The 26,941-nt window shown below is 37.9% G+C and overlaps 1 protein-coding gene across 8 annotated transcripts in view; it reads left to right on the forward strand.

Annotated features, from left to right (window-relative positions):
- Positions 1-26,941, forward strand: part of ATE1 (arginyltransferase 1) — a 181,861-nt gene that overhangs the window by 30,717 nt on the left and 124,203 nt on the right. For 6 of the 8 annotated variants that reach the window (XM_084633132.1, XM_084633133.1, XM_084633131.1 and 3 more), the window contains one exon: positions 22,898-22,930. In XM_084633132.1, the coding sequence (XP_084489258.1) occupies positions 22,898-22,930 (33 nt within the window). Of the gene's footprint in view, positions 1-10,235; positions 10,404-22,897; positions 22,931-26,941 lie in introns of all 8 variants that reach the window. The other 2 variants (XM_084633129.1, XM_084633130.1) reach the window with 1 other exon arrangement.

Raw genomic sequence — 26,941 nt, forward strand, 5'->3', positions numbered from 1 at the left:
ATCTGTAAAACTGAGTACTGCTAATATAACATGAAAGAACATTCACTTCCATGCAGATTTAAGATGAGAACATGTCCCTTTACATCTGGATGTCAAATGAGAAGGGGGATAATGAGCCTTCTCTAAGAATATCAGATTGACTGGATTTCCTGTAGCATGGCACAGGCTGCAACTGTCCTAGCGCTCAAAGACTTTTTGAAGCACTGGCTGTTTAGTCCCATTCTGAGACCAGTGCTCAGTGCCCTCTAGAATATTCAGTTTAATTTCCTTTCCAACCATGGTTAGCTAAAAATACTAGAATAGTGCCTTTCATTCATACCTCTCAAACTGCTTTACAAAGGAAGGGAAATATAATTATCCACTTTAAGTTGGAGAAACTGAGGTGGTTGGTGGAAGTGGTTTGCTGTCAGAACAGGCTTTCTTTTTTGGTATGTTCCTTACTCCTAGGTTAGTATGTCTAACCATTGCAGTGATGGAACTGAATATCCTTCTCAGTTGCAGCTGAAGGAATTGTTCGCAGAGATTGTAAAACTCTCTGTGGGTTGGTCCTCATTTGTTTATTTTATGAGTAATATGCTGGTTCTGGAGCAGGTCCTCAGGGTTCCTCTTCAGCATGGATCACAAGGATTTGGAGTATCAAAATCTCAGTTTTCAACAATGGGCTTTAAAAGGAAAAACTTACTGGTGCTGGAAGAAAGACTGGAGGTGCTCTTTAAGTATATGGTCAAGAGTGAGACTTATTGACTGAGGTATTATTACAGATGGAATCTGATTGATATTGACATGCCTGCTGAAGAGTTTTTCTGGATACCTGAGAAAATTATCTCTAGGTCTTCCCCTCTGGGCACTATCCCTGAAGTTTCATTTGTTGAACTGGAATGAAATTGAACTGTAAACTTTGGATGATTTTGTAGAGTCTAATAAGCTGACCATTTCCCTTAGGCTTTTATGACGTCTGATATAGGCTATGTCTACGCTAGAGAGCTTACAGCAGCACAGCTGTACTGCTGTAAGATCTCTTGTGTAGTCACTCTATGCCAATGAGAGAGAGCTCTCCTGTCAACATAATTAAATCGCCTCTAACAAGCGGCAGTAGCTATGTTAGCGGGAGAAGCTCTCCCGCTGACATACCACTGTGCACACTATTACTTATGCTGGTGAAACTCATGTCACTTAGAGGGGTGTTTTTTTCCCTCAATCCTGAGCGACAAAAGTTTTGCTGACATAAGTACTAGTGTAGACATGGCCTTAGTCAACTCTTCTGGACGACTTCAAGTGTCTGGTCCAGCATGTATAGCTGTACTAATTTGAAAGAATAAATCTTGTATCTGGCTCTGGTAAATAGTGAGTATTTCATGCTTGACTTGAGGGCAGTATGTGAGTGGAACTTGTGCTGTGGCCAATACCCTTTTGCGCTTGCTTGATAAGATTGCAAAAATGACAAAAGCCAGATATTAAAAATCTCTTACATGCCATGAGTTCCTTTATTATTATATAAAAAAGGATGCTTTTTAAGACTGTATTGCTAGATTTTTTTTTTAAAGGAACTTTAACACTGAATTAAAAAGTTTCAGGAGCTAGTTGACATTGGGGGGTGTTCTGGGTGGTTTTTAAACCTTGATTTAAATTGGGTTGTCTTTCCAAAACTACAGCTATTTGGTGTGATATTTTTGCTCTGTCAGTGTGCACAACTCTACCTGAGCATGTGCACAAGAGAGAATAAATGACAGTATTCTGAACAGGAAGTTAGTGTGGTGTATTAACTCTTGTTTTATTCTCTAATTTTTCTCCTTTCTTTTAAATTGAAAAGGCGAGCTTTGCCTTCCTAATAAACAATTTCTTTAGTGGCCCGTAATTAGACGCTCTACCTTCCTGCTCTGTGCAATGACAGTAGAACCACAAGACTAACACAGTTCCTTTAAAAAGAATACCAGTTTGTTCAGTCGAGTTCAGTGACTAGCTACTAGTCAAAACTGACTGAAATAATTGAACAGAAAAGAGCCGTGTGTTGCTGTTGTCTGCTTCATCTGGCAGTCAAGTTTTTCCCTTAATTTTTTTTTTTTTTTTTTACATTCTACAAGTGCAAGACAGTCTCTTTTTGGTTCCCAAATCTCAGGGTTTATGTAAATTCATAGCTAGGCTAGTTGTAAGACTGAGCTCTACTTGTAGCAAAGTATGTCATAGGTTATATATTTTGCTAATTTCTTATTCCAATTAAGGTATTGTTAATTTTGGATATTAATCTCTAATAGGTTTGTCAAAGACCACAAACTTATGGTAGTATAGCTATATTAAATATAGAGCTGAAAGGAAAAGGAAGGGAGACCATTCACTTTTTAAAAAGTGATTCTGATGCTATGTCTCATAGCTTTGTTTTTTGCTCACCACCGTTGCCAATCTATTTCTACTGGACCATTGCCGGTATCAAAAATCTCTCTCTCTTTCTCTGTAAAATACATATTCACTTAACCTTTTCTCAGTTGCCAGTTACAGTATTTTGTTTCCAACCTCCCCTTATTCAGCAGTGTTCTGGAGACAGCAGTCTTTTCGCCCCTCTAGCAGCATTTCTCAGCATAGTCTTGGTGACAACTTTATTTCTAGTTTTCACCTCTGAGATTGCCATTCTCCTTGTAAGATTATCACACTTCTTTTGGACCAAAACTGAACAGAAAAATCTTTGCTGACTCACTTGCCAGTCCTGTTCTGAGATGGCTGTGTCCCCCCCGTTCCTCGCCCCCCGCCACTATACATCTTGGCTACCACATAACTTCTTGTACCTTGTGTTAACTTAAGCCCCAATCCTGCAAACCTTTACACATGTATTTAACTATACTACCTTGAGTAATCTTATTGAAATCAAAACAACAACTCTCAGTAGTAGAGTTAAGCACATGAATAAGTGTTTGCGGGATCAGGTCCTTAGAATTTAAACTCTTTGAACAGGGGCTCTCTTACTTTTTAAAAACCCTGTATTTTTACAGTACCCAGCACAGCAGAGCCAAACCATGGTCATAGCCTTTGGTCACTGCGGTAATACAAGTAATGATTCTGCAGGGCATTGAGCACATTCCAAACCCAACTTTCCCTCCACCCTCTCACTGTATCTTTCCATTCTTCCTTATGCAAAAATACCTTCTTCTTTGTCACTTTTGAATTTCAGTTTTCATTTACTTACATTGCGTACTTAAATTCATGTTCAGCTTCCTTCCTTCTTTCCTTCCTGAGTTTTAGTAGTAAACTAAATGATCAACAATCTTGTCTTCTGTGCACTGAATACACTAAAATTTGTAATGTTTTTCTCTTCTGCCTCTTATTCATATATGCACCCAATAGAGTGCTCACTCGCTAATGATATTTTCACCTGTATAATTGAAATTTTGAAATAGTTAATGTACAGATATCGAAATAGCAATCATTTTAAAAAAGGCAGTCATTTTTAGTCCATTGTATTTCATAAGTATTTTGCTCAACATCCCTTTTATTTCCTTCTAAACAGCACATATAATCACCTAAACAAGACCTTAGTGTTACTTGTTGCATGATCATTTGTTACACCATATTCATGGCTGAAACCCTAGTGTTAAAGCTGCTCTCATTTTGTAAAGATTGCGCTGAGCAACTATATATTTTATTTTCCCATTGATACGTTTCTTATTAATGGTACATTGATAATTGCATATATGGACACAATATACTAATCAGTGAGTTTAGTAAACCTATGTTAGTTGTGAATCAAGTCTCCTTCCCTCTTTGTCAGTTAAAAATACTGTCTACATTATATGTCAACTTGTTGTACTCAAGTCAGTTTCAGGATTTGTTTAAGGTTAGCGTCCTACTGGATTTTGAGCATTTGCTGTCAGTGTCTATCAATACAATGGTTTCTATGATTCATTGTAACAGATATGCTGGAGGTGAGAGTCCTGGTGGAGGTAATCTAGTTCCAAGCCCCACTGATTGCGACAACATATTAAAAAAGTAATGTTGTGATTGGTTCTCTAGTTGAAGACATTTTTTTCTTCTTCAGAATCTTTATAGCTCTTCCAACTGGTTGGCAGAGAAAATGGTTGCTTTGGAGCATGCTTGCCCTTTGCCAAAAATGCTATAGTTTCTCCTGGAATCCAAGGTAGTTTTAATTGCCAACAACAATATTTTTTCATCTGTGCTTTCATCTTGACTTGAAAACGGCAACCATTTGGCACGTAAATCTTGCATCTATTAACTATTCCCTTTGTCTAGATTTGTTTACTATCAATTGCACTACCCTTGGAAGACCACTTAAAAGCTACAGACCGCAATGTCGCTTGCTTGGAGATGTTAGCCATGTGTAGAGCATGTTACTCCAGTGCTTCAAAGTTTGCAGTGGCCATCTCTTTGCTTCCAGGTGCAATTCAAGTGCTGATGTTAATATGTGAATTCCTAACTACTACAGGCCAGCCCTCCATATGCTCATTCTAATAGAGTAAATGAAGCAAGGTTCCGGTGGGGGGAAAAAGACATGATTATATGACTGAAAACTCTCAGTGCATTATAAGTAAGTAGAGGTGTATGTGAACTGGATTTTTTTTGCTTTGGGGAGAGTGTCACAAATTTGAGTTTTCTTTGGTTTTCTTCCAGAATAAAAGTCTTTGAAACTTTCTAGAAGCTAAAATTAGGAAAAAGTTGATCAAGACATTTTGTTTTGACAAAATCTAAACATTTCTTTCTGATTTTGACTTTCTTCATTTTATAATATGAAATAAACTGAAAAAGTAATTTCAAAATGGAAAATCAAACCATTTCAAAAAAGTTGAAATGGGATGTATTGACCTTATGAAATGCTTTTTAAATTTTTTTTTTTAGTTTCTAAATGAATTTTTATTAAAAGGCAACACACTTCCTCAAGATGCCATGCTTTCGATGAATCAGTGGTTTTCAGAGGAAAAATGTTCTATAGGAAAATTTCCAACCAGCCCTACACATGGAGGGCCAGAACTAGTGTTCCTGGGTGGTCTTGATTCTGGTATTTCCTGAGTTTTGGGTGCTTGACTTTCCAGTCTCAACTTTCTTTTAACATAGTTTTTATATATATAGGTTATTTTAAAAAGAGAAAAAATAAATTGTATTTTGTGCAATTGTAGGATATTTGAACATTCAGGAACTTTAGTATTATGGCTCCAGCAAGGTTCACAGAACAAAATACAGACAAGAAATGGTGATATTTGACAGTTTTTATAGCACAATTAAATCTGAAAGGCTTTAAGGGGGATAACAAAAGTCTCCTTTCTGACCCCAGGGTCATCATCCGACCAAATTTCAAGTTCCTGCTGCAAACTCTGGTGATGGTAGAGCTCTTAAAAAGAAAAAGTCAAAACATAGTTATAATGGAAAATGTTAGGCAATATGAATATAGAGTTTGCCTCCACTCCTTGTATCATAAATTTGCTACTATATCAGGCTTCAGCTTTCCTATAATCATACCTTTTAGTATGTAGAAAGATGCTAATGAAATCAGTACTGCAAGGATTTATTTACAGACTTAACAAAATTATTTACTTATTTGTACTGAACTTGGGTGGTGGTTATGTGGGTTTGGTAAACCAAAGGAAATGATTCAAGCCATAAAGTAAGAGGAGAAATTACTAACGGTAGGAAAAAGTAAGTATAGATGTGACCTCTGTAATGAATAGCAATTTAACATGATGTTCTGATCACTGACCAAAAGTAAATTGCAATGTATATTTTGGAGAACTTTATCATACCGTACAGTGAACCGTAATGGATTTTGTGCAACCCTCCATTAAACAAGTTTTTAAAAAGTATTGATTTTTTAAATCAATGTCAGATGAACACAGTATCATTTAAAACATTTAAATACAGTATCATTTAAAACGGAATTCTACAGATTACCAGGAGATCAAGAATATTATAACTGTTCAGACAAAGTGTAGTAAATGGAATTTTGTTCACTGATTGTGTTTTGAAATGTTTTTAGAGTTACACATTTGTATTTGTCTTTGAGTGAGTAGGAAGGAGAAGTGGTTTATGAACTTGTGATATTGTTTGGTGATGTGAGTAATTTTCATGTTGAAAAAGCAATGTGGTGGTAAAATCAACTCCATTTTTCTTAGGAGCATTAATCTTAATTTTCTGCAGTAAACTATTATAAACCTTGCATACACTTAGAAAATTTATATGAAAATATTGGCTTCTTTGTTAAACCCATACACAACTGTGTATTCAGAAATCAACTTGAGGTCAAACTCAGATGAACTATTCACTGAAAAGTACATTTAAACTATGATATTGTCACCTCCTTATTTTTCTTCATCTCAGAAAGACATCCAGTGGCTGCCAATATATAAATATTAGAACTTGCCTCTGAGCCACAATGACTATGAAAATGATAGAGTAAGATAGTTGCTATGAGAGAGTAAATAATTCACTGTCATGGTATTGAAAGTAGACAGTCATATTGTATTTCCATAATGAGAAATTAGTACAACAATATTGTTTGATTTATAAATGAATTAGATTTGTCTGACTCATCTAGCTTATTCGCTCCTCCAGACAAATGAGTTAAGTCAACTAATATCTAAAAACACTCCACAATTCAATACCATTTTGCTTTCCGATGTGATCTAGAGGAATTCGTTTCTCAGTTCCTGTGACTTTGCTAGGCAATGTTAGCAGAATATCAAAATACACAATGCAAACTTTTCTTTTGTTTACTAGTTATAGTTTCAACAACAGAGGGATTTGACAAAGTGTATGTGCGCTAGTTGGTCCAGGAGAATAAGGTGTTAATTCCAGTTTACCCCTCTGCTTATGCAGGTGCTCAGGGGAAAAGTTGAGTGACTCTCTTGTTACAGGGATTGGGAAGAGAGAGGGATTGGGAATTTCCCTGAGGCACAGGAGTCAAGGAGAGGTCCAAGAACACAGCAGAACCTGGTTGATATGACTTCCTGATGTGTGGCTTTGTTTACTTATTTAAAAAAAAAAAGTGTGAATCAGAATAAAAAATGAGTTCAGGAGGTGTATAATGATTTATCCATACGTCTCCCATTGCTGTTATTGCAGTCTAGTGGTAGCTGTGTTGGTGCTAGGATATTAGAGAGACAAGGTGGAAGAGGTAATATCTTTTATTGGACCAACTTCTGTTGGTGAGAGAGAGATGTTTTTGAGCCACACATTGCTCTTCTTCAGCTCTGGGAAAGGTACGCTGAGCATCATAGCAAAATGCAAAGTGGAACAGATTGTTTAGCTTAAGTAGTGAGCACATATTGCAAGGGATCGCTCAAGCTAGAGGGGCCTGCTAACACCTCTGCAGACATGGGACAAAAAGATGGGGTTAGTGGGTGACAGATTGTTGTAATAAATCATAAATCCAGAGTCTGTTCAATCCATGATTTTTAATGTCTAGCAGAGTAATGAATTTAAGCTCCCAGGCTCAACTTCTGAAATGGTTGTGCAGGTTTCCTTTGAGGATGAGGACTGATAAGTCAGATGTGGCATGATCGCTTTGTGAAGTGATGTGGTACTTTTGTCTTCTATCATTTTCCTGTGAGTTCATTCAAAAGCGTAGTGATTGTCTGGTTTCACCCACATAGTAGTGGTTGGGGTTTTTAGTGCACTGGAGGAGGTATCCCACATGTTGTGATAGGCATATGAAAGGTGTGTTGTGGAGGGTGTTGATCACTGTAGCAGTAGAGATATATATGTCTGCAGGTTTTGCATCTGTTGTTCTGGCAGGGTCTGGTGCTGCTTTGGGTTGGTGTGTCCTGGTCTGTGGGGAGCTTGCTTCTGATGATGACTTGGAGGGTGTGGGGTGGTGTTTGAAGGCCAGAAGGTGGGGGGGTCAGGAAAGATATTTCTTTCAGGATGGGGTCCCCATTGAGTAGACGTTGTAGTCTGATATCCCGAATGAGTTCCAATGTGGAAAGTGAGAATGGGGTGTACAGTTGGAAGGGTTTTTCTTTTTTTGAAGCAGGTTCTTTCGGGGTATTTGGCTAGCCTATTCCATGATGCTATCTACTTCTGTGGTACAGTGTCCTTGTTTGGTGAAGGCGGTTTTAAGTTTGTTGAGGTGTATATCCTGGACTTCCTCCTCGGAGCACATTCTGTGGTATCTGAGTGCCTGGCTGTAGATAACCGATTTCTTGGTGTGTTCAGGGTGGTTACTGGCTCTATGAAGGTAGGTATAGTGATCCATGGGTTTCTCATGTATGGTTGCCTGTATGATTCCATTGTTGAAGCTGATTGTGGTGATTATTGCAGGGGACTGGACTAGAAGACCTCTCGAGGTCCCTTCCAGTCCTATGATTCTATGATTATTGAAAGTCATGAAGCTAGCACCCTGTATGCTACTTTGAAAATTTACCCTGCCTGTTTGTATTGTGAAAGGGTATCCAAAAATAAATAATATTTGTGATTGTAAACTTTACTAGGGGTGATGGATATTCCTAGTTTTTCAATGTAATATGCGTTACCAACTTAGTTACTATACTATGACTGTAATGTAGGGAGAAGAACAAATTATGTATACATCAAGTGTCAAATGATTGATTGAACTGCTTTGAGTAAAAGATGTATAAATGTAAGCCTTTCATTTTATGTCATACAGTAGGTTATCAGCTAGTGGTAAATAATGAATAACTGAAAAGATTGTTAAGTTTTAGTGAATAAAGATCTAAACAATCCTTTAGGTTCCAAATTCTCTGCTGGTGGTGGTGAGTGCAGCTCCATTGATTACACTGGAGTTTTCCCATTTACACCAGCAGAGAATTTGGCCCTTTCTATTTGAGTATGTTGATAGCATGAATTATGACAGTTGTTGCTACCCTTTAGGGACTGTGCCATTTTGTTACTATGTTCTTTGGACAACTCCTTGAACTTTTAAGTTTATGGACAAACTGTTGAATGGTATGGGGCATTAAATACTATACTAGCATATCTAAGTGATTAGTTAAAACACTGAGGAATCTGTCTCCAGCTTGGAACCTTCAGGGACATTCTTAAAGTAGATGTAGTGAGTGCAAACATTTGTAATCACCGTATACCAATATGAATTCTGAATAACAGTCAAATCATACCTTTGTTAAAGAATGTTCAACACCCAGAATGGACTATAATTAAAACTCTTACACCTACGATTGGTATGCAACAGTTGACAATTCGTAAGTTTTTGTTGTTGTTGTTGAGGTAACTGCCCTTCTCACAGAAAGTACTGTACACTGGCTAGAGACACACGAACATTTAACAAAAAAAATTTGAAAACCCTCCAAACGACAACTGGCCTCAAACTGACCTTTTTTTCAGTTTTTTCTCCTTCTGTACTGACCTCAAAGTTAGGGTTAGAAGAACTCCTTAACTGAGAAAGAGGTTGGAGAATGCAATTTTCTATTTCACACAGTCCCTAGAAACAACAGTACTTGGACAAGGAAATTGCATGCCTGGAAGTGAAATAATTTATTAGTCCCTACTGTCTTACCTTATTGGTAGGGAATATGTTTAAGTGACAGATCACTGTCCATTGTTCTAGCTGAACTACATTAGAATACTAGGGTAACCAGATAGTATTTGATGCTTTAGTGCTATAAATTCATGACTGCAACCAGGCTTTGCTCTCCTGGGTTTAATTCCTGCTGGTCGTGTTCCAACTTGATGTTGGTTAGCAACCCACACCCCAACTGTCTAAAATGTTTGGGGGAATCCAACATCAGTGGCAAGTGCCACATTTGTAAAGGGTTCAAGCCTCGCTCTAAGAAACATTGAGCAGCTAGGCTTAAGTGTCTTCTTATGGAGTCAGTGTTTTGCCCTCTATTACAGCTGTCATGTTCAGATTGGACTTTGTGTGACAGCCTTGATACGGAAGTCTCCGCTTGTGACGTCTTCAGCACCTTGTTCTCTGTCTCTGATACCAATGAAGAGACACATCTTCCAAGGACTCAGTACCACAATGAGCAAGATCATCTGTACTAAGGCCAACTAGAGGCAAGGACTCTGGAAGAAGCTCTGATGGGAGACTCTTCCCAAAGCATCCCTCATCTAAAAAGGGGGATTGTAGACTCTAACTGGTGTCATGTCAGTCGAGGTTGAATCCTGAAGTTTGCGTCAAGCTCAGGACTCAATACTAGTACTGATGATGTTGGAGGTATACACAGCTGTCAGTGGCCTTCCTGAGGTAAGGTATCCCCCATGTAAGGTATCCCCCATCCTGCTAGGATCTCCTCTCACCTACCTCTGTTGGTTTTCTCGAGGGTTCACTGAGAACATGCAGGCAACATTCCTCAATGCCTGGTACCGGGATTGGTACCAAGAAGCTGGAAGTTGCGCCGAGAGCTCCTCCATCGCAAGAGACTGACCAGACATTGCCTCAGCATCCTGATGCATCATCATCTTCATCAAGAGAAGAGGCTATAGAGATGGTGAGCAATTCACCACTTCCAAGGGATTACAGGGCTCACAAGAGCCACTTAAAAGGGTAGCATCTGTTCTGGGCTTTCAGGCAGAAGAGGTCTGTGAGAAATCCAACAAGCTAATGGATATATTAGCTTTGGCGGGCCCTCCAGGGTGGCACTCCTGATTAACAAAGCAACTTTGGAGTGAGTCAAAACACTTTGGCAAACCCTTTCTTCCCTCCATCCCACAGCGAAATGGGCAGAAAGGAGATATGTCCCTTCTAAGAATTTTGAACACTCCAATTGTGGCAGCAGCTAATGAACTGGGGCACCAAGTGTTGACCCCAAAGAGAAAGGAATTGAAGAGACTAGACTAGTTCGGCTGTAAGCTTTATTCAGTGGGAGGGCTGCAATTTAGAATTGCTAACTAACAGGCTCTTCTAAGTCGCTATGACGACTCTCTGGGAGAACATGATGAAGTTTAAAGGAGCAGGAAGGAGTTTAATGTGATGGAGGAGGAGGACAAGCCGGTGGCCAGGACAGCTTGGAAGTGGCTGAGTCAGCAGCTCGAACCAGGGCATCTGCCGTAACTATGAGAAGATGTTTGTGGCCACAGTCTTCAGATTTTCCTCCATAAGTGCAGCAGGCTACCCAAGACCCCTGAAGGTTCCTCCCTCTTTTCAGGAAAGACAGAGACGGTAAGGTACAAAGTAGACTAAATGATTCCAGGGCGATCCTGAATTCATTGCTTGGAATCTATACACCAGTGCTGAAAAGGAAGCAGTTCAACTGGCAGCAGATTCTCAAATATCTGAGCTTTATACTTTATACCTTGGTCCCAAGATGTGCAGAAAGAGAGTAGCAGAAATTCCAGGAGGTGATTCCCTCTCCTCTGCATCTTCGCATGGCAGATTCCTCTTGATCACCAGCCTGAGTTTGTCAAGGGCAATATAATCATCTGTTCGTACCCCTGTGTTTTTCAGTAGTCTATTCCATTTCCTCCATGCTTGGGGACACATAAACAGGCAAGGGAGGAGTGTGTTTATCGCAACTGCATCAGGAGGTGATTCTCCTCTGGGAGTTCTGCATAGCCAGCTCCATTCACTTCAGAACTGCATACCTTCCAGGTGCCCAGAACATGTTGGAAGATCATCAGGGCAAGGGCTTTCTCTGATCATTGTGAGTACGCACTATGTCTGGACATGTCCCAGTCCATCTTTCAGCTGTGGAGGGACTCCCCAAGAAAGTGCTGTCAGTTCTGTTCCTGGGAAGGGCACAGCCATGGCTCATTGATGGACACTTTCCTGCTACCATGGAAGAACTCCCTAATGTTCTTCCATGGTACCTCATACTTATAGCACTGGTTTGACCTTGAAAGCGCTGGTATTTGACCTTACTAACCATGTCAGTCAGACCTCTGTCTCTCCTCTTGGATCCAGATGCAATTTCTCAGGACCATGGCTGTCTGGTCTAGGCCAGTCTGCAAACCCTCCAGCTGACAGAGTGGATGCTTCATGACTAACACTGTTGGAAAGGGGTTGCTCTAAGGACGTTCTGTAATTACTGTTGAACAGTAGAAAGTCCAGGTGCACTGATGAGATGAATTTGTTTTCCCTTTTAAATCTGATATCAACAGAAGCATCTCTTGGCATAGCAGACTTCTATCAGCCACTTATTGGGCTATCTTTCGCACTAGAACATCAAGGTCTGACAGTTAGCTGTATTAAAGTATATTTGGCAGCTATTTCAGCTTTCTATCCTTCAGTGGATAATGGCTTTATTTTTTCTAACTGCATTACTATCAGATTGCTACAAGGGTTAGGCTGATTATACCCACAGGTATACCTGTTCCCCATAGGATCTGACCCTGGTGATGCTAAAATTAATGGGGCCACTCTTTGAAATTCTCAAGACTTGCTCCCTGCTCCACCTCTGTATGAAGGTGGTGTTTGTGGTTGCAATAATTTCATCCAGGAGAGCAGGTGAGTTGAGAGTCTTGGTGTTAGAGCTTCCTTATACAGGTTTCCATAAGAGTAAAGTTTACTTCTGCCCTCACCCAAAGTTCCTAAAGGTAGTGTCTAATTGCCACATTAATCAATCAATTTATTTTCTGACTTTCTTTCCAAAGCCTTCATTCGTTTGATGTGAGAAGAGCTTTAGCTTCCATTTGGACCGCACAAAGTCCTTTAGATCCTCAATTCCATTGTTTGTTGCAGTTGCAGACAGAGACCAACCAGTTTCCACTCATAGAATTTCCTCTGGTATTTCTTCTTGCATTCATTTGTGCTACCAGTTAGCTAATGTCACGCCAGCACCTAGAATGTTAGCCCGTTCAACTAGAGCATAGAAAGCTTCAGCATTTTTCCTGGTGCAAGTAACCCTTCAAGACATTTCCAAAGTGTCAACTTGGTCATCAGACTACAACTTTGTTGCTCGTTATGCCATTTCCCATCAGTCCAGGAATGATGCTAGTTTTGGATGGGTGGTTGTCCAATTGCAGGTACACTTAACATGGAGGCAGGTCTGGAATCTGCTTCTGAGTCACCTACAGTGGAATGGACATGTCCAAAGACTTGGAGAAGAAGAAAGAGATACCTACCTTTCCATAAGTATAGTTCTTTAAGATGTTTTGCACTTGTTGATTTCATGACCCACCCTCCTTTCCTTCTCTATTGGAGTCTATCTGGTAAGAAGGAACTCAGGAGGGTTCGGATGGCTCTGTCCCCTTATCTGCATGCAGTTGTGCACGACACCTGAGGCCATTTGAGCTGCTCCAACAGATAGCACTGAGGAGAAAAAGTTCTCCAATAGCTGTGCATGAGGTGTGCAGACACACCAACAATGGAATGGACATGTGCAACACATCTCGAAGAACAACAGTTACAGAAACGTAGGTAGCAGTTTCTTCTTGTGATGTGGCCTTCCACTAGTTTGGACAGAATAGTGGGTAGCTCCATCTAGTTCTTGCTTGAGGTAAAATTATTTAAACTTTTTTCTTGTTCTTAAAGAAATACGTAGACACCAAATATCCTAGTTTTCTGGACTCTGGCAGCCAAGCTTTCAGCACTGTGTACAATTACCTTCTTTTAGTTAGTTGAGGTGTTTTTTTTCTTCCCCCCCAATGCCATCTCTTTCTGCTCTGTCCGCCACTCTTTGACCTATGAGATTCAGCCACCTTAGGACAATGGCTTCTCTCTTTCTCTCCACACCTGGCAGGGGAAGCTTCAGCAGTAGTTTGCTCAGTTGACTTCCTCTCTCTCCCTTATGGCCACTAGCAGCAGCTTAAAGTTGTTTGGATCACCACACTCCTTAGCTGCAGTGGCTTATTGGTTTTGATCTCCAGTTCACTGAAAGAGCCTTGGGCAAGCCATCAGCAATATGAACTGCAGCAATGAAGATTCCTTCTCATGGCCTTAGTGTATACGCACCTGGTTATTAGACAGATAAAGATGAATTGAGGGGATGCAGAGAAAAGCTATGAAGTTAGACACAGACTACATGTGTGATCTTAGGCCAGGTCACTTCGAACCTGACTCCTGTGATACTCAGCACTTATAGTTCTCAGAGAATTCTGCTGGAGTTTTGAGTGCTCAGCACCTCTGAAAAATCTTTGTGCCTGTCTTCTGTTAAATAATACTTCCCCACTTTACATGGTGGTTGAAACTAAATAATTCATATTTGAAAGGTCACTATACTGTAAGTGCGAACTGTATTTATTGTGACTCAAAAGGAAAAGGCCAAAATCAGTAGGGAAAACAAGTATTTTGAAGAGGATATATACTGTGAATAAAAATAAATGGAAAGCTATTAGAAATGCTTCACGCAATCCCTTCCTCAACATCTTAACAAGAAAAGACAGCGGTTGTTTAATTTCTGGTGCAGTGTGCTAAAAACTTAACCTTCAATAAGTTAAATAAACATTAACAAGTGTAACTTGTGGCACCTTAGAGACTAACCAATTTATTTGAGCATGAGCTTTCGTGAGCTACAGCTCACTTCATCGGATGCATACCGTGGAAACTGCAGCAGACTTTATATATACACAGAGAATATGAAACAATACCTCCTCCCACCCCACTGTCCTGCTGGTAATAGCTTATCTAAAGTGATCATCAGGTGGGCCATTTCCAGCACAAATCCAGGTTTTCTCACCCTCCACCCCCCCACACAAATTCACTCTCCTGCTGGTGATAGCCCATCCAAAGTGACAACTCTTTACACAATCACCAGCAGGAGAGTGAATTTGTGTGGGGGGGTGGAGGGTGAGAAAACCTGGATTTGTGCTGGAAATGGCCCACCTGATGATCACTTTAGATAAGCTATTACCAGCAGGACAGTGGGGTGGGAGGAGGTATTGTTTCATATTCTCTGTGTATATATAAAGTCTGCTGCAGTTTCCACGGTATGCATCCGATGAAGTGAGCTGTAGCTCACGAAAGCTCATGCTCAAATAAATTGGTTAGTCTCTAAGGTGCCACAAGTACTCCTTTTCTTTTTGCGAATACAGACTAACACGGCTGTTACTCTGAAACCTGTCATTAACAAGTGTGAAGTTATACTTTACTAAACAAGTAATTCTTCTATGAACAGATCAGTTGTTGTTAACACTTGTATTACATGCCTATTTTTTCCAGTAAGCCTAAGGGTGATCCCATTTTATGACAGTTGACAAATGAACAATATTAAATTCCTATAACTTAGTGTAAATGTTAGTTGTTTGTCTTTTGATGTGGAAATTCATTTTACCAGCAAAGTCATTCTGAACAACTGCTTATTTGATTAAAGATAATGTCCCCTGTCCTAGAATACCGTTAATTCTCAATTACTGCAGTTGTAAACACTGTGAATGTGTGTGTGTGACTGTTTTAAGTACCCATCCAGGCATCCAGTAGATTAATCTGTCTAATAGATGTTGAATGATTGTTGTTGTTTATTTTAGTAATGTTGAAATCTGAAAGAAACAGGTAGCTTTTCCTGATGCTCTTGGTGATGTGTTGAAAGAAAATTATGCTTTCTGGCAGTGCTGACATGGTAAAAAGCAAAATAACTTTGGTTGTATTGCTAATAAACATAAAATTAAAAGGAAGGGATACAAAATAATGCCTAAGTATAATTTGTGTGGTATTCATATATAGAACTCCATTAAGATTAGTGTGGACCTAAAGCTCAAATATTTCACTGTTTGTTGAGTGAGTGTTTTCTCTTTTTAGACACTAGGAATTTAAACAGAGGTAATGCAGTAACAGTGTTACTATAATAATACAAATATGAGAAGACCAGCAGGTTGCATTTGAAAGTGGTGCCAGTCATTAAACTTACAAAGGGAAAATTTTTCAATATACTGAAATACACAAGTAGGTGAAATTTCAGTTTACAAGTCCAATGTTCTTATTCGTTTGTCTTTTAAGGTAAATGAAAAGATTGACAAATACCTTGTGTTATAAAACATTTAATGACACTTGGCTTTCAGGTACATGATTTTGGCACCATTAGCCTCATTTATTATTTGTGCCATCTCAAAACCAGGTAAATAAATTTCTGGCTAGAGAGCACTAAAGCTATCCAAATTCTAATTTTTGTAAAGTGTGGTTTGTTTTTTTTGCTTTTTTTAACTACTAAGCATCTTCTGTAAACTGTTGTGTGGTATTAGGCCACTGTAGATATATCCCTGGTTCAAGACTTTTCCGCTATTGGTTATCTTCAAAAGATTTGAGGACTTATAGTTTAAATGTAGTTTTTAAAGAGTCTAGTTTTACTGTACTAATATGGTGTACTGTAGTTTTGTATTATTTGTGTTAAGACATTTATATTTTTTTATTTTATTTTTCTTGCTCCTTTTCATCCATCATATGTAGTAATCAGTGTGGCTGTTCTAGGATTTAGCCACACGCTATTTCTACAATTACATTGTTAGTTAATGTAACTTCTAGGTTTTAAGTCTCTTTACAGCATTGTTCGTCCTTAAGAAAAACTTACAGCTGCAAGACAACCAAAATAAATGATGTGGCATCTGTACAAGTTAGAAAACATTTCCGTACATGATCATAAAACTTGTAAGCAGTTTTCAGAAAAAAGCCAAAATGATCAGTTTTATTGCCTTTTAGACCCACTGAAGCAAGAATTCTTATTTAACTTATTTGGGATATTTTATAATGACAAGTTCATAGAGGAAAAATAGTATGCCCCTCAGTTTCCACTGCTAAGGTAGTTGGTCAACCTCCTTACCTTATGCTTAGTTAAATATTTGTCTTGGAAGAAAATAATGTAATAGCATACAAAAGATTCAGTGTCTGAAAAGGTGCAAAAAATATTACCAAAGTGGTCAAATAGTTTGTTCTTTATTTTTCCAGTTTTTTCATTACCTCCCTGAAAAGACAGTTGAACCAGTACAGAAAATGAAGTCAGAAGTCCACGGTACGGCCGAGGGACTCATTCAGATCTTTAGAAACCATATATCTGTGTATTTAAAAAAAAAAAAATAATTAAAAAGTGGATATACCTTGATACTTGACGTAGTTGATATACCTTGTCTTCCAAAGATACCTAATACACTGGTTCTCTACTTTGGTGTCTTGAGTTTCCAGTGAGTGTGTGGCCAAAAGGCATATAGTTTTTTGGTTTTTTTTAAACAATCGAGGCTACTGGGGGATGCTTTCACCTTACACTCTTCCTCAGTCAGTTGGTGTATTAGTGCATTTGCTGACAGCTACCAAACATTAGTCTCCCATGCCACTTTGTTTTGACTGTTGCCTTAGCAGATTCTTCCCCCTATACATTTGCAAGTTAGTTTTTCAATCCATTTTTGTTGCATATCAACGCTTCCTTTTTTGGTGTTCCAAGTATTCACTCTAGTTATTTACATGGCCCGCTTCTGGGTAGTAAACAGACTGCCTCGCAATCGTTAATGAAGTTTTATTCTTACAACATCCCTATGAGTGAAGGAAATAATCTATTTTACAAATAGGGAACTGAAGCACAGACTATGTTAAGTAACATGCTCAAGATCACTCAGGCAATCTGTGTCTGAAATGGGAATTGAAACCATGTCTCTTGCATCCTGGTCTAGTTCCTACCCTGTATGTTGTTAACTTTCCCTGGGCCTGTTCTTATGCAAACACCAACTGTAAGACTCACTGAGCTCCATCACATTTCAGGAAGATATGGCAAGAGAAAACCCCAGTAATCTTGATCACTCAACTCAAGTTTGAGAAATGCGGTTCTCTAATACGTTAAATTTGCCCCATGATATCTTCCCTTTGTATTTCCCCTTATTTCAAATCTTTCCCTTGAGGAGACAATTGGGTCCCTCATCCAGACCTCAAATGGAATGGCCATGTTGTTGCAGACTTTTTTTTTTTTAAATGTAACTTCTAATCATGTATCAGCTGTGCTCTCGGTATCTCTGTAATGCTTTTATGTGAATGCATGCCTTTAAAGGTGACAGGCAAAGGAAAAAGATTGGGCTTGTATCCCTTATTTGCCTGACAGATTTTTTGAAAGCAAATTTTCTATGCTTTTCTTTCTTTTTTTTTTCATTAGAAGTTTTGTTGTCTGTCCTGGCAGACTGTGGAACTGAAGGTTAGTAAAATGATGTTGTCACAAGAGTTCAGAGCAACTGATGAGAGAAGGGATTTTTAGTCACACTATAAAACTTACGGGGAGAAGGTGTGGGTTTTTTTTATTGAAACCTAGTTAACTATGGTGGTAAATGTTTTGGTTAAAGGATGTCTTTGTTAAAGATTCAGTGTCCTGCTCCTTCAGTTAAAATTAGAGCTCAGGTTAAACATCTGAGACAAGTTCTGATGAGTCTCCCAGGAAAAACAGGGAAGACCAGGCTTGACATTCCTGGTGCATAGGTGATAAATATCAAGTAGAATTAAAAAAAAAAAAAAAACCCAAACATCTTTTAGACCTTGTTTGCACACTAAAGGTACAATAAGGGATGCCAGCTGTTCTTAAAACTCTGCATGGGTTCTGTTCCTGTATTACTCCTCTTTATGGACTCAGGCCGGTCTCTTTCAACGGCTGAAGTGTACTTAGCAGCCATTTCCTTCCACAGTGTTCCTGTACAAGGAATTTGTTGTCTTTTCTTTGTACCTGAATAAAATTGTTCCTTAGAGGCCTGGTGAATTTATATCAACACACATGAAGTCCTTACTATCTGTCGGATTTTAGTCTGTTTTTTACTTGCCAATCGGTAGCACTTAAATTGGGGAATTACCCAGTTCTCCTAAAACCCTGCCCAATAATGCTCACCCTGCTACAACTACAGCAGGTCTGGAGGGAGAGGAGGATAAAAGAACAAAATGTTTGGCCTGGAAAGAGGGGCCCACAGAGAGAATCCTGAGGAACCTCCATTTGGCTTGTATGGAGTTGTCTTCTCTCTCCCTGTGTGTTTGTAGTACCTGAAGAATGCCATCAGGGGGAACTGGCAAACAGTTTGAAGGAAGGAAAAAACTCAGTAGATGGATCTTCTGTTTGTAAAAGTCCAGGAAGCCTGCAGAAAAGCTGTTTCTTCTGCAAGCTCTGTGCACCAGTTCCTGCAAGCAGCCTGCAGTGCATCATGCAGCCCCCCTAAATCAAGCAGAACTGCAATATGTCGGAAGAGGGAATGGGCTTGCTCCAGAACTCATGAAAATATTCCAGAGCCACCGGATAAGTGGACAGTTATCTGTCTTGTGGGTGAAGATAGATCACTTTAGTTTTCAGGGCTGAGAGTTTGGCACCTTCCATTTAAAATGTTAAAACTGTTCAAAGATTAAATTCACAGATAACTCTTTTTTCCCCAAGGGTAAATGGCAGCTATTAATCTGCCTCTGTCTTTGAAAATGAATTGCAAAGATAAGCAAACAACTAACATAGTCAAAAAGAATATACTTTGTCTTTCAGTTGTGCCTTCCCTCTGAAGAGCTCAAATCACTATGCAATCATTAATATGAAGCAGGACTGAGAGCTAACCCTTTCCCCATACGTGCTATGTATATTGGATTTATGGTTACTATTTTGCTTTGAAAGAAACCATGTTCTTAGATGTAGCTCTCATTTACCCATAACATCCGATGCAGCTCATAATTTCCCACTAAAAAGTCAGAAGTATTATTTTTCTAGAAGCATGTATTTGTCTTCTCCACTGGTTCGTTTGAGTTAAAAACTTCCCTACATTCTTTCCATACCCTTTTTAAAGTATTGCTTTCTTAATGTGGCTTTTTGGTAGTATATTAATCTATTTTTGTATTTTCAGTTGTATTTTGTTTTATATTGTTTTTGGTAGTGGTTGACAATTTATTATAATAATTGGATTATGATAAATTAATGTAGCACTCATTTTATAATTGTATTTATTGTATGAAAAACTGAAAGCTATTGGTTTATATGAGGTTAAGATTAGAAGTTTGCACTTGCCAAAAGATGTCCAATAATATTTGCAAATAACTGTTGATAAATGGTTTCTGCTAAATAAATGCAGACACTGTGGCCATTTACCTCTTGCGTTTAGGGGCAGCACTTTAGAAATGTGTTTGTAATTGTCTTGCATCTGAGAATGAACTTGAACTATACATTCATGGCTAACTTCAGACCTCCTCTTTAAATTGAGTGATTCTGAACCCAGAAAAGATACCTTTGTTTTGCTGGTCAGATTGCATTTTTTATTAAAGTGAATTGCAGATGTGGGCTTCAATCAAAATTTAGCAACCTTTCTGCCTCTCGCCAGTCCCACTGCTGCCAAAAACTACACCATCATTGAATCACTTATTTACGATTACAGTAGAAAACATGGCATTGCTAGTTTTAGAGATATTCTTATGTAAAATATGTTGGAGAGCTTTGTTTGTTAGTTTGTTTGTTTTTGGGCTATTTGCTAATATTTGTTTATATCTTCACAATCATTGTTTTTTGACTAATTTGAAACACTGATCCGGTGAAGCCTACTTCCTAATTGCAATTATTATATAGTTGTCTGTTAATTGAAAATCATGAACTGAAAGATAAACATAAGTTATCTAAATGTTTACATTTAGATTAGAAACTGAGTTTCTTAAATTTAATTACAGTGGTTTATGCTCCTTGATTATATTAAACAGTTTGTGTTGATTTTTCTGAAATTATAAATATGGAGTTCATTAAACTTAAATCTGCAGGTTCTATGGAACAATCAGTTCCTTGCTACTTTAAAATATTTGACTTTCTTAGATAAAATGTCAGGAAAGTTTAATCAATGAATGTATATTTTAATATGAAAGCTTTAGCAGATATAAATAGATGAGGAAAGTAACGTGCAATAATTAGATACGAAATCAAGTGGATGACTTGAAATAGTTAGTTTCCCATAAGATTGTGAAATAATTCTAGGTTATTTCTCCAGCAGAAAGGCTGCTTCTGTGTTTCCAATATTTTCTTGGAAACTGACTTAATCTTTAACGATATGGGGTCGCTGTGGTAGTGAAAGTGCATTTCTGACAAGCAGTATGTAGATAACTGTGGCAACATATACTCTCTGGCGAACACAGTTTGGCTGTGGAAACTAAGTCTTAGATTAAGATAAAAACTTTTCTAAAATCAAATGAATTGCACAGCAGGGCCTTAATCGATAAAACTGTTTGAAAAGTGTCTTTGGCTCAGCTTACTGACCCATAGGGTATAACTTGCACCATAAAGCTAGAGTTACAGATTAAGAACTATTGGGGGTCTTCTGACATCAAAATTAACAACACATGGTTTTTTTTTTTTTTCTGGTGCCAGAACCTTCTAAAACTATTGGCTATAATGATTGATATCAAGGTCATGGAAAACAGACAAGCAATGTAGGAATTTATAAATCTCTGCTCTCTTTTTAGCCTGTGTGCCTCAAATTTGAATGGCTCTTAGGAAAACGTAAAATGAGCTTTTTTTCAGAATCCAGAAGTAGAATTAGAATATTACAAGCATACATTTTCCCATGCCTCTGCAATAAAACTCAGAATTACTCAGGGTGTTGAACCCCTTCCTTGTGAGCATATCTGAAAGGGCTAATTATAGACAACACACACAGTTTCCTTGTCCTCAGCAGCTGTTTTTAGACATTGCTTAAAGCATATGTCTAAATATTTACCATTCATTTGTAGGTTAACTTGATTTTATGTGTTTGGGAGAAAATGTAATCAAAATTAGTGCCCTAGGAAAAATCTTAAATTTTATTTCTGTTGAGCTCTTGATAAATTTACTGTAGAATCAGTCTTTTCTCATATACCATAATATATGGTTGTGACTGACTACTCAGTTTGTACTTTACTGATTCTCCAATTAGTGTATTTATGCAGATTTATGCAGCTTCAGGGGGCTGGAGTTAATTTTTAAGTGATCTGTTTTACAGTAATTTGGCTGTACAAACACTCACTTTCATAAATAAGGATTTATTTAGGATATGTATAGCACTTTTGGCCTAAGGTCAACAATGCCAGTGTAGTTTACGTTGGCATTTTCCTACTTTATTCTGTTCTAAGAAAGATCTTTGCTGTGGGAAGTCTTGTTTATCAATGATACCATACATATACTCCTTCAGAGAGAATTAATCCTTTGCCTGTATAAATCACAGTAAATTCATTAGGGGAGGAGTGAATTAAACTGGGCAACATAACACTATCTGTTAAACAAATTGATTATATTTTAAAAATCCATTTTGGGATAAACTGATCCCTGTAGTATCTTTAAAATATTGACAAATACCTATTGTGCAAAATAAGTAAAAGTTATGCTGCTTTATTTAGAAGATAAATGGCATTAGGTAAATTACATTATTGTATATTCATAGTCTTTTTTTTTTTTTTTTATCTTGAACACAATCACAGTCTTTCTGTTTGGGTTTCTCCTTTTACGGCAAACTATTTGTGGCACATCAGTATATGCTGAAGAAAAACTCTAGCTTTGAGAATACTTGCACTTTCAGGAAGCTGGTTTTCATGGACCTGAGCAGGCACGTTTTTGACTATGATATTCTGCCTGTAAATGTTAAGATTTAACCAATCTCTACCACCAAACAGGAAGACCAAAAAAAAAGGTGCTTTAGTGATAAGGATGGTTGGATGGAGGAGCAAGAGGTGTGGAGGTGGGAAGAGGAACTTTGAGCTTGTGCAGGGCATGGATTTAGAATAAAAATAAACTAGACGCAAACTTTGTATATGTAACTGTAATTTTATGTAGTTTTCCTCGGTCCCTTCTGGCAATTTTGTATTTTTACCTGTTTTGTATTTGACAGAAGATTTCAAATGTTTTGTAAAATTAGTTCAAGTTTTATCTTCCAGTACTGGTAAATAAGACATACAGTAGTCTCTTTTTGGAAGGTTTATTTTAATTTATGGAATCATCTGTTTTTACTTTCAATGGTTTGTTTTGGAAAATGAAGTATTCTTAGAGATTGCATAGACTTCAGGGTATTCAAATTAATAGAGAAAATTTAACTTCAATGCTAACATTCTCTTGTTTCTGTGTTGTTTGTTCTGACCATCCTCGGGGGACTATGCTTCTGGTAAATCCCTCCAATGCAGTTCACAAGATTCCTCTGCGATTCTCCACTTGAGGTATGAATTTAATCTTAATTCTAAACTTTGAAATGATTTAATTCCAGTGTATCTTGGTTTCTTTTGCCTTCTGTAAACTGTACTTCTACCAGATCATTATCTAGATACTACAATAAGAGGACTATCTGTAAGGGACATAGGCTGAGATTTGCAAAGGAGCCTATGGGAGAGGCACATTCTTCCTTTGAATTTCAGTGGGAGTTGGTCGTCTTAACTCCTTTAGGCTCTTTTGATAAACCCAGCCATTGACTCTGGTGTACACAGTACACCTATATTTTAGTATTGGGGATTGCATAAATTGAGGCAAAACCCGGAAGCCCTGAGTCAAGCAAAGCTCTTCAGGACTGTAGAAGCAGGTCATGAAAGGCTAATAAGACATGTAAATTTCTGATTGATTTAAGTTAATGTTAAAAAATCGTGGTTGGATGTTTTTTGTTTGCTTTTTAAATAATGGCCAGGTATCTGATTGAATGTTATAATTATCTTAGGATGCCATGCTATCTTTTTCCCTTTTCTCTTTAGTAGTAGTCACTAAGGCAGAATCTATCCATAGTCTGGGAGAGAAAGGTATCAAATTATTAAGGGCATCATTAGTGCCCCTCAAACATTATAGAGGGTAGGGCCTTCTGTCCCTGCATTCCAGCAACATCAACTTCATTGCCAGTCCAGCAAGATCTCTTGGCATATTTTGAGGGGGACTAAAGGAGCAGAAGTTAAGTAAAATTCTAAAGTTTTCATTGTGTTAATGTGCTCTCTCTGACCCCCACATAGGACGTTTATCATTCAATGCTACTTAGGACACTTGGTATTCTAAAGACCAGGCTTACTTTATATACTAATTATGAAACATGTTCGACAGTAATGTACCAAGCCTCAGTGAGTGTTTGTCCCTACAAAAGATGGTTTAACAAGTGAGGAGCTCTGTGTCTTATTTTAAATTGATTATGTTAATGTTTATCAGTTTCAGTGTCTAGTTTTTGTCCTCTGAACTGATTCTCTGACTCTGTTACTACAGTACAAATCCAAAATAAACAAATAAATTTAATAATTGAGGAACATGCCTGTTTGGTTTTATGCTGCAATTAACTTTCTCAGCCATCAACAAAATCCTTTCTCTGCCTTCCTTAAGATTCCATCTGCAGTGCACAGACCTAAGGCACTTTTGAGGATGCGCCGTATAGTAAGGTTGTTGTTGCTCACTAGGTCTGGGAAAGAGATCCTTTTTTAAAATAAGACATCCTCGTTTTTGCTTAAAAGGGGTGCAAATGGTAAATTGGTTATTGCATCAGTTGGCTTTGAAGAAGTTTGGCTAGCACGCCTGTTTTATTCTGGTCATCTCAATCCATTGTTGTGACAAAGTGCAATAAGACTTTAACCTTTTCAAGATCCACTCTTTTAATGTTGGGGCCTGCATGCCAAACCAGGATGGCTGTTACCAGGAAAATCTTTGTGTAAGTGAAAATTTTCACAAGATGTTGAAAGCACAGTAGTCTACAGGGCCTAACGGGATCTAAGATCTTTACTGTGCTCACATGCTTATGATTATATGTGATCACCAATTTTCTGCTCCTCTGCTCTCATTGCTGGCAGAAGTTTTTATCACAGCATGACAGCTCGTCCCCTAGCTGGTTCCTAAATGCATGCTTGTTACATGGCTCTTCTGCTGGTTTAAAATAAGTTCACTAGTAGGTTTCTGGAAAATGGCTAATCTGTCAGCCTCAGTTTGTTTAATATCCTTTTTTCTTTTAAGAATTAAAACGATGGAAAAACATTTTTTTTGTGGGGGAGGGCAGGAGGAAAGAGGTTATGCATAAAATCTCATGTCATACTTTGGGTTATTATGTCAATACAAGTAAATTAGAAATGATCAAAAAGCAAACTCAACATTAAGAGAGATTTTTTCCCTTTTTGACAGTTTGTTTGTAAAAACAAGTTTGTTGTGAATTAAAGGAAAATTAAGTGAACACATCACTTTTTAATCTTATCTGCTTTTGTTCTAAAGAGGAGTCCAAGACTAGTGACCAAGAACTGAGAAAGGAGTTCACAGTTTGGAATGATGATTGAGATTACTTCACTTCCAGAACAAATACTGGGAAACAAAAATGTGGTACTGTCTTTGTTATATGTCTTAAAGAGTTAACGACCACATGATGGCAATGAAATTGTCAGGTTATAGTAATTACACCAGTAATTTGATATGTTGCAGTTTGAATGAAGCCATGTGTGGAAGGTTTGTTACTTTTCTCTGCTGAATCTACCTCCTTTACATTCCTGCAAGCTGAAGACTAATAGAGCTCATTAGACTTTATAGGAAAAGGGCTTTTATCACCTCGTCAAGTCAGGCAGCAGATTTCCATTATATTTCTAATTTTGTATGGCTACATAGATGCTGATGTACAGTTCCCTGCTAGGTTTATGCTAGTATTCTTTCTTACAGACATTTTTTATTGACATTTCAAAGCTTGAATTAAATTTTGTGTGGCACCACTTACAGATGTCTTCAATTAGATGAAGTTAAATAAAAGGGGTTGTATATCTGAGGCCAAAGGATTCTTGAAATTCTCTATTCTAAAATGATTTCCACAAGCCAATCCAGTAGGATGCAGCTTCTTCCATTTTGGGGGGGGGGGGGGGGGGAATTCAAAGCAAAACTAAACCTTATGTGAGTTTGAATTTGTTTTGATTTTTTAATCTGTATTAGCTGCAGCAAGTACCTATATTAAAATAGTCTTCCCACTCATTTTATTTTTCCTTCCTTTATTACTTAATTCAGTCTTGAGGTATTGCCATCAATTCTTAAACATGAATTAAAATATTATTTCCTTCGAGATATAATAAGTGACAGTGGAAGAACAGAAAACTCTCTAGCAAAAACTACAACTCTGTAAAGAGAACCATCCTATTTTCCCCACTAAGACTATATAAAAAACATTCAGCTTTTTATCACTGCTAAAGATTTTGGTGTCTTCTCAGTCTGTCTAGACAAGAGCAAGATTGATGGTGTGGTACAATGCACAGCAATCTGCCATATAAATATTAGCAGAATAGCTGAGAATTATTCAGTGAGTAGAAATAAGCGTATCAGTGATGACACTCTCTTGAGGTACTCATTGGTGTTTACTTGGAGAAAATTCAATGCTCTTAAAACAGAAAGTTGCAAAGTCAAGTAAGAGTTTGTACATGAAGTCCTCTCTGCACAGAAATGAGAATTTACCTTACAAAAATACCAAGATTGGGGACAAGAGTAGGACTACAGTAAACGATCTTCTGAAGTTCCAAATGTTTGTGATGTTGGCAAATCTTTATTAAGCATAATTGTTAAATAGATTTTTGGTAATCAGCAAATCTTAGTCCGGTTTTTGTTGTATTTTTGTTACCCTCATTGGTTTGCTTTCCCCCATTTTACAAGCCTTCCTATCTGTCCTCTTCCCAGGCCACTTACGTTACTACTTTATGGTCTCTCTTTGCCCTGTCTTTCCCTCACTTTGTCTCATCACCTCATTTCAGGTTCAGAACTTTATGCAAGACACCTGTTACTAGCATTGACAGTGGATTTGCTGTCAACCTTCTAAAATGCACCAGACAAACTAGCTTTCAGAGCAGGTACAGCTTACGTGTTTTGCTAAGCTTTCAGGGTGAGGAACGAATGTGCTTGTGACAGCTGGTTTGCTGGCTGGAAAACTATTTTCTTCCCTTGACCGCCCCTTCTAAAAATATTTAAACATGCTGTTTAGTTAGTCCCCATCCTCCACCCCCAAAAAGTCATGGGTTACTATTTAAGAAGTTAAATTTAAGGTTTGATTTATTATGCAGTGTTTAAAATATGTGGTTTATATTTTAGAAGAATAGAACTAACAAAAAGTTTGTGCTCCAACAGAAATTCTAATATTTTTATATCTGACCTTTTATATTCATGCTGTTCAGAAAACATCTGTTGGCCAATAAAGTTCTGATGTTTTAGAAAAACTAAGATTAATGGGATTGGTGTATAAGGTAATTCTATATTATATC

The sequence above is a fragment of the Lepidochelys olivacea genome (genome assembly GCF_965140295.1).
Source record: "Lepidochelys olivacea isolate rLepOli2 genome assembly, chromosome: 7".
Taxonomy (NCBI): Eukaryota; Metazoa; Chordata; order Testudines; family Cheloniidae; genus Lepidochelys; species Lepidochelys olivacea.